This window comes from Schistocerca nitens, chromosome 3, assembly GCF_023898315.1.
Source record: "Schistocerca nitens isolate TAMUIC-IGC-003100 chromosome 3, iqSchNite1.1, whole genome shotgun sequence".
Classification (NCBI taxonomy): domain Eukaryota; kingdom Metazoa; phylum Arthropoda; class Insecta; order Orthoptera; family Acrididae; genus Schistocerca; species Schistocerca nitens.
The window spans coordinates 695499870-695508838 of record NC_064616.1 but is presented as its reverse complement, the minus strand read 5'-3'; the positions used below and the strand labels follow the sequence as shown (position 1 = coordinate 695508838).

The 8969-nt window shown below is 37.6% G+C and overlaps 1 protein-coding gene across 1 annotated transcript in view; it reads left to right on the top strand.

Annotated features, from left to right (window-relative positions):
- The first annotated feature begins 330 nt into the window (after positions 1-330).
- The window catches only part of LOC126248666 (early endosome antigen 1-like), a 216127-nt gene continuing 207488 nt past the window's right edge, over positions 331-8969 (top strand). The window contains exon 1 of the mRNA XM_049949885.1: positions 331-487. Coding sequence (XP_049805842.1) covers positions 446-487 — 42 coding nt within the window. The 5' untranslated portion in view covers positions 331-445. The remainder of the gene's footprint in view (positions 488-8969) is intronic.

The following is an 8969-nucleotide window of genomic DNA, read 5'->3' as shown; positions in this document are numbered from 1 at the left end:
AAATTAACGCAAGCTGGGAGAAATATATGGATATACACGTCCTTTATTCTGTAAGATATGGAACTAAAACTGATACTACTCTCAGTGATATAGTTATCAGAAGTACACAGAGATAAACAGTAAATCTGATCGAATTCTGGAATCTGTTGAAGAAAAGTTACGGCGAGGGCAGTAGAGAGAGACGTCTTCGGAGGACAGTTGGAGCACATAAAACGTCAAAAAAATTTGGATTGTGTAACCATGTTTTTATCGTTGTTGTAATTAGTACGCAACAATATGAATAGTAACATCTTTGACAATTATATATCTGAGCAAGTGATCACTGGTTTGAGCGCTCATTTCTGATGTTTGTAAAAGACTCTGATCGGAGTGTACTGTCACTTGTTTGCAATTGTAGTGTTTGAAATTGATTGGTGTGTTTGATGTGTACAGATTGTGAAAAACAATGTTTGATATAAAGAACATAGTTAACAGGATAAGAGACAGGGTAAGTTAAGCTTCAGGTTTTATACTGGTGTGTCGTTTTACAATTTTACACTGTGTTGACATGATAGAATATTTAATACCTTGAATCGATGCTTAGCACAGAACTGTTTTATTGTACATAAATAGAAGCCATAATGATGCACATTTCAGTCGACACTGTAACTATCTATTACAAACACGATGAAAACCGTACCGCAGGTAGGCGTTGCCTGAAAGGCTGGGTGTTACTTCTGACCTTTGCGAATAAAATGGTTTTTCTGGGGCAACCTCTTTAAAGTCAACATCTGTATTTTACACACCCTTTACGAAAAATAAATTAAAATGTAGGTAACAGTGATGTTGGCCTATGTTTGTCGCCTGCATCCATCCCCCCTACTCTTGTAGACGCATCTCTATTGTATACTCACGTCCATATGCAAAAAGGCTTGCCTGAAACGGTATGTTACCCAAGGGCATTGCTGATATAGTGTACCTCACTCTGCAGTTTGCTACATGTCTGCTTGTTTCCTCTGGTGAATATGAACTGGGACAGCATATGATTTCATTTCTAGTTCTGTATTCTCAGGGATGTTCTTAATGTGCATTTCCATGACAAATTTTCTCCATGCCATAGGAGCACCTCAGTCTTAGCTCCAGCGTGTGTGTTATATGTTTGGCTAGTTTGATTATGCTGTAACTTAATGTATCATCACTGTTGTGATTAAGTTAACAATGACGCACACTGTTCTGTCTGTGAGGCACCTGCGACTACAGCCTATTTTTCTGGTATTGTCTACAATCTTGCGTCTCACTTGCCCCTGCTGTTCAGTACTTTGAAACTGCATGTACAATAATCCTGCTATTTAAAAGCCAGAAAAATTAGAAGTTCTGAACCTAACACCTGTTGACATTGAAAAATCTTTACACCCCAGGCTGGAAATATCTAGCAGTAAAATTACCTTTTTCCTTATGATCTTGTGAATTGTCCTTCTGCAGATAGTGATGCAAAGATTTGACTAGTCATCAGGAGAAACTATGTTTGAATCATATTGGGCCATCCTTATGTAAGGTGTGCTTCAGTGATTTTAGACATTGCGCAGATAGTTACTTCAAGGATGCAGAGCATGCTCATTTCCTACTGACACTGCCATACTGTGTATCAGAATGATGCATAATTGTCGCTGATGAAATCTCCGCATAATTATCGCTCATGAATTCTCCACACATTCAGTGATTTGAGTCGTGTGGCTACATGGTATCCGTTAGGTCACTTGCATAGTTACGAGGAGTTTGTCATCCCTGCTTAATCAGTAGATGGGCCCCACAATTGCAGATTACATGTAGAGAGAAACGGACATCCTTTCATTTCGTTTATTCATTAATATACAATTTACATTGTATGATTGTTGTCCAGTGTGTGTGCAATGCTTACATTTTCATAAAATATGAAGGCAGTATTTCTTTATACATGCCCAATATTTATGTAGTGTGCAGTTCAAGAATTTACACCATATGCAGAAATATATTGCATGCAAAGGAAAAGTCATGCATGTCACTGCAGTACATCCCATACACACTTATTATATATGTCACTGGAAATTTGTTTTACATTTGTTTTGTTTATATGCTTGGTGGCACTTTTTTGTGTGAAAAACCTCACTTAATTTATGTTGTCTCTCTGTCTTATTTCAAGCCTTTGGTTGCAAATATGCTAATTGTGTGGTTCCTGTATTGGGTTCACAGAAGTCTCTGTTGAATGGTGCTGTACTGTTTGTCATTAAAATGAGAATTATCTCATAGATGTAGAAACTAGGCACAATTAATATGTTGAGTTCTTTAAATAGGCCTATAGGTTTACAAGATTCCCAATTTTTTTTTTTCTGCACCTTTTTAAGCTTTGAAATTCTTTTAGAATGTACATCTGTTGCTTCTCACTACATTGGTATACAGAACAAAATATGTGGTAAGATGTGTCTACAGTACATTTAAAGTAAGCATCCTGTATTCACTGTATATGACATTTTCTCCATCAAAAATATGTTTGGACTTACTTCTTGAGTAGATCTTGTCAATGAGCTTCTTGTATTCAGTAATTCATCCCTCTCTATTCCCAAGAACCTATTACAATCAACGGGTCGACAGAAGCGTCCGATCCCACGCGTCGGCTTTGACCCGTGACGTAAGGGTGTTGTCGTGTGTGACGTCATGACGGCGCGGAGTTTGGTTTGAGTGTGGCTGTCTCCAGTTCTGTTTTATCTTATTTTATTTACTTTTCTGATCTGTTCGTTCTATCTTGTGAGATTTTTTTTTAATTTAAAAACACTTATTACTTACTTTAATTATCTGTTTCCTCCAATTTCTGTTTTAGTTTATTATATTTATCTTTCTGATCTGTTCGTTCTATCCCGTGAGGGTTTTTTTTTTTTTTTTTTTTTTTTTTTTAAGACAAAAAACACTAATCAGCTACTGAAGCATCTTTATCTTCTATGGGTTGCAGGGGTTACGACCCCTGGGGAGGTGGGTGGGTATTCATGCATGGCTGTCTTCCCTTACACGTTGTAGCTACGCAAGGTGTCTAAATTTGTTTATATTTAGTTTGCCCCCCACCCAAAACACCCCATTTCCCGCGCTTGTCCCGTTATTGTCATTAGGCTTCTTGTGGAAAGTGTGTGTGTTTGTTTTTGTCTCCGCCATATTTGTGACATCATGGGTCAAAGCAGATGGGCGGGATCGGACGCTTCCGTATTTCCCAATCAACTTCTAGGTCTTAACCCCAATTCGTAAGAATAAAATTATGCGTATTGTCAATTCTGTATGCTTGAATTTTTTTCTGTATATTGTTTTCTTTTCATTTATGAATAGATTATATTTCCTGAAATATATTTCTACATTTGCATGCCCTCAGTGGTTTGCCTTTCCATATCCTTTAACAAGTCACTTCACGTTAGTAGGGATTTATACTCATCATACAGAGTTAATGGATAAATAGGGTTATTTAATACTAGTCATCAGCTTGGACAAGTGATAGGAATCATACAACAAACATTGTAAACAACATAAACCTTTTGACAGTGCTAATAGCTGAACACTGAGTAGAAGTAGATGTTCATTGCAGTAAGAAATAGAATGCATTTTTATGCACAAATATTAGTTTTATTTATCTGAAAATTCAAAGCTTCCTTAGCTTTAATGCGTATAATATGTTATCTTAACACATAATTAATTAATTAATCTATCAGTCATATTTCATAGGGCCTTGTGAACCAAAGTGAGTTGGTCATGGCACAAGTCGGTGCATAGTTTGCAGAATGCTAATTAGAGAATTGACAAAGAAAGAACTAATAAAACAAAAAATTGTGAGAGTGTATACAAATAACACAATTCAGAGAGAAGTTCTTAACTACTGTGAGGATCTTCTGTACAGAATATGGAAGTGGTGTGCCAGAAGGAAACCTTTAATCTTGGATTTGAATACCTGTGGTTTATTGCTCAGTTTATTTCCGTTCTGCTGGAAGCTTAATGAAAGTGAAACCTGCTCAATAAAGCACACCTTTCTGCGCAATGTTTAAGGAAGTGTTAGCAAAGTGTTTATTATTTTTCTATCTAGTGTTCACTGAATGAGTGTTGCATTACTTTCTGTATGAGTCAATATTGTCAACAACAAATTCCATGACAGAATATGTGTACAGGGGTTGCAGTGTTAGAGTTTCACAAAAGGTGAACAATGGTGTTCATGAAGTTTATGTACTGACATTGCAGATCAGTTTGACCTCTCATTTCTGGGCTAAGAATATTCTTGGTAAATGCACAGAGTTGCCTCAGAATATAAAACAATACAAGATAATAGAGTGAAAGTAAGCAAAATAAACAAGTCTCTGTGTTTCAGTGTCGGAGACAGTCGAGACCATTCTTATGGTGAAGAAGAAGGTTCTGTACAAGCTCTTCAACATGATACTACCAAGAAAGTCTTCCCTCCAACATCTGTCCAAAGAATTTAAAATGTTCAACTTTACTGACTGACAAACTTCAGAAAATAGAATTTCACTTTTACAAGAGTTCATTGTAAGCAACTGTTGCATTGTGTTTTGCTACAGTTAAGTGTTAATTTATTCTCTTAAAGTCACACGCTGATGTTGCTGACTACCCTATTAGCTACATCATTTACATTACATTCCATGTCTTTCACATTAACACCTGTCATTTGCAAAGTGAACAGTTTTTGTGTTGTATTTAGTGGCAAATTGTTGACATACATGTTGGTTAAAACATGTAAGGATGTTGCAGGATAGGTTATGTTGAAAAATAAATGTTAAGAAAAAAAATCGATTCCATGTGCGATTTCCGAGTTAATTGGCATTAAATGTAGCCAATCAGGCAGTTGTGCACATACATTCAAGTGGTGTGCCTGATACAATTACTGTTAGTTGTTTGCATAGTGTAGATTATAACGTACTAGAGTGCTCAGCCTTTGACTTAGGTTCGATCCTTAATACCATCCCATGTCCAAGTTTTGTATACTCTCATGTTCAGTTTTAGGAAACCAAACAAGAGACATTTGGCAACACTGTCTCTGGCGAGCCGCATGAATTTGCGCACCTAACAATCTGGTTAGCTAACTTCAATTCTAATTAACTTGGAAGCATCACAATGTATTGAATTTATTTCTTAACTATTATTTCTCAGCACAACAAACCCACCAGCACCCTTAAAAGCCTCGCATTCAGGAAGACGATGGTTGAAATTCACGTCCAGCCATATCCTGATGTAGGTTTTCAGTGATTTCCGTAAATCGCTTCAGGCAAATGCCAGGATGGCTCCTTTGAAAGGGCATGGCTGACTCCCTTCCCCATCATTACCTAATCAGATGGGACTGATAACCTTGATTATTTGGTCCCCTCCCCCTTATCTACCAACTGTTTGTTGACACTATAGGACAACGTCCTGCTTCCTACTTTCCAGATATGAAATTAACCATTGTTGAGATTTTGACCCTAATCCCATAATGTTACAATTCATACAAATAGATTTTATGGACCTCACATTCTTACGTTTCTTCATTCATTGAATGTTGTTGCTCATTATTATTGATCTGGTACTGCTGTGATGTTTCAGTGGATATATAACACTTTCATTGATCTACAGTGTGTAGAATGTTGACTTCAGCAGTAAAAAACGAGTTACATGACTTTTTTGTTTTGAAATATAGCGAATAGGTACCTTTCCTTGTTGTTCTTTCAGTGTGTAGGCTGAAGTCTAGTTTCATGCAGCTCTCCACCCTAGTCTATCCTGTGCAAGTCTCTTCATCTGTAAATAATTATTGTAACCTAGGTCCTACATCCATATGAAACTACTTTGTGTAGACGAATCCTTTTCTACAATTTTTAGTCCCCACACTTCACTCAATTACCAAATTAATGTTTCATTGATGCTTCAGGATGTTTCCTACCAATGAATTCCTTCTTTTAGTTAAGTTACGTCAGAAATTTATTTTCTCCCTGATTTGATTCAGTACCACCTCATTAATTATTCAGTCTACCCATCTAGTCTTTGGCATTCTTGTTTAGCACCAAGTTTTAAAAGCTTCTATTATCTTCTTGTCTCAGCTGCTTATTGTCAGTGTTCCACAACCATAAGATTGTGTACTCCAGACAAATACCTTCAGAAAAGAATCCTAACACTTCAGTTTATGTTCAGCATTAACAAATTCTTCTTTTTTAAGAAATTATTTTATTGTCTTTGTCAGTCTGTATTTTATATCCTATCTATTTTGGTCAGTGTCAGTTATTTTGCTGCGTAAATAACAAAACACTTTTTAAGTTTCACGTCATTTACTACTTTTTGCTACTCCTTTCCCAATATACTTTCTTCAACCTCACTTGATTCATTTCTTCTGTATTCCAGTACCCTTCTTTTTACTTTTGTTAGTATTATTCTTATACCTTACTTTTCAAGTCTCCATCTCTCTTCAAAGTCATTGGGTAACATCATACATTTCTCTGGAAAGCAAACTAATCAGATCTTCCTCTAGGCCATTTTCTGCCAGTCCTTTCAGCTTTCTGTGGATAATTCAAGTTAGTATTTTGCAACCATGATGTGCTAAACTGATTATTAAGTAATACTGGAACCTGTTTTTTTGGAATTGTAGTTGTTATAGAATATTTACTGAATGATCTTTACAACTTCGATGATGTATATTTCAGAAATAGGGATAAGTAGGAAGGTGCACTTTGCGGCATAATGTTCTCACACATCCAAACTATTAGTAGCCTTTAACAGACTTCAGTGTGTGTGCCATTTGTAGCACGTGGGATATCTGAGCAATATTCCAGTTCCTAGCATGGCCTCATTAACATGTACAATTGTTGCTCTAATTTGAGCTTGCAGTCCTGCTGGTCGACCTTCAGGGTCTGGTGGACAGAATCCATCACCAAGTCCCAAAGAGAAAAAAAATCTAGTGGGGTTGTGCCTGAAGACCTTGGGGTCTAGGAAATGAGTCCTCCTCTGCTGATCCAGTGGCCTGGAAATGTGTTTCTAAAGCTTTCTTGATGATCGAGGCACAGTGAGTAGGGGCACCATCCTGCTGCAGCATGGTGCGAGGTTTCAGTTATTCAACCCATGGAAATGCAAACTGTTCCAGCATGTCCAGATAAACAGTTGACTCCTCTGCAAAGAAAAAAAGATCCACCACTCAATCATGAAACAGGTCACAGTAGTAAACGCCTAGAATAGGGCCAGGTATGATGGGAACAGAAGAAGTTGTGTCAGCTGTTTGTGTTAGGCAGCCAATGAGAGAGCAGCAGGCAGACGACGTGCTTCAAAGTAATACATTCGGAATAAAGAGTGAAAAATTGCTGTAAATTTGATAGCTCCTTGCTTGAGTCACTCCTATTTAAACTGTGAGCTAGTATCTGCAAACCAAGGACAGTGTCGCAACCCATGATATATTAAAAAAAAAAAACAGTGGAATATTTCTCTGCTATGTGTTGCTATGCAGTCAATCTGCATGAGCACACTGAGTAAGTGGTTCAATGTTTTTTAGTTTAATCATGGGAGAAGGTAGGTGGATCAATGTTTATTAATATATTGAATGAAAGACTCTGTTGTTAATAACCATTGATTCACCTACATTCTCCCATGATTTAATTATAAAACATTGAACCACTTGGTGTGCTCATCCAGATAGATTGCGAAGCCATTTCACCACCACATTAGATACGGTTTTGTGTCTCTGAAATCAATTCTTGAGACATGCAGTAATGGATTATGTTGCTGTGCAGAACTAAATCACTTGGATCAGTCCACTTTATAGTACTTGTAGCCATTATCACACACAACATTTCTCTTGAAACTCACTGATAAACCAAAAAACAGCAAACAAGACAGTGGTTTCAATGTTGTCACAAGAAGTACATTGCTTCACTTCACACCCTCTCATTGGTTATGTCAAAGAATCATCCCACTGGTTCTGCAAACTGACTTGTTGCCAACTTATGAGCAGTAGATAAACACCACCGTGACTACTGCTGGGCCACATATTGACTTCAGCCAGCACGTATTTACCATTTCACACAATTTCCATGCTAAAGTGGAGGTTCTCAGACCCCCAGATTCTCATATTGAGTTGGTTTACCTTCCCAGTCACATGAAAGCCAGTTACATCCATGAACATCACCTTTTTCTGATAGTCTGGAGCATTGTTGATTATACTCTGATTCTCAGCTGCAAATGCTTTAAGTGCTCTGGTCATCAAGTTGAAGTGCTTGCAACAACTGCACCTTGTAGACATCAAACTTCCATCTCTTGTGCAGCATCCTGTGCAACGTGGTTGGTGGTAGTTGCAACTGTCGAGAGACTTGAGGGAATGATTTGGTTGTGCTTTGGACAAATGTCTGTTGCACCCATTCCACAGCTGCATCACTTGTGCTCAGATGCCTAGAACTTGTTTTCCTCATGACATTTCCATATTTCTTGGACCTCCCGTACCACTGTCTGATGGTTGGACACGATGGTGGTGTGCTTCTGTAATGTGTGCAGAAGTTCTGCTGGGCCTGGCAGATTTGGTCTCTATCGACCATTCCACTAAATAAATAAATACGAGATCAAAGCTGTTTTTGAACAGCCTGTATTTTTATTGGTATGAAGGTATCTCAGCTGTCTCATATATCTTACATACTACATTGAATAGATGGTCACTTCTCCCAAAGATCTTAATAATTCTGAGAGGATGTTTACTACTCTAGGGACCTTGTTTCGACTTGTGTCTTTCAGTGCGCTCCCATCTCCTTTCCATCTGCTTTCTCTTCCATTTCTCAGTACTCTCTTCAAGTTTGTTTCCTGTGTATAGCCGTTCTATATATTCCTTCCACATTTTAGCCTTGCCTTCTTTGCTGACTGCTTGATGTTCTTACAGCTGCTTCTTCTTTCTCCAAGTGTTTCAATTTTCCCAGAAGTAAAACTTCAACCAGTAAAGATCGCTGTTGTACAGCATTTATTGTGATGACCAA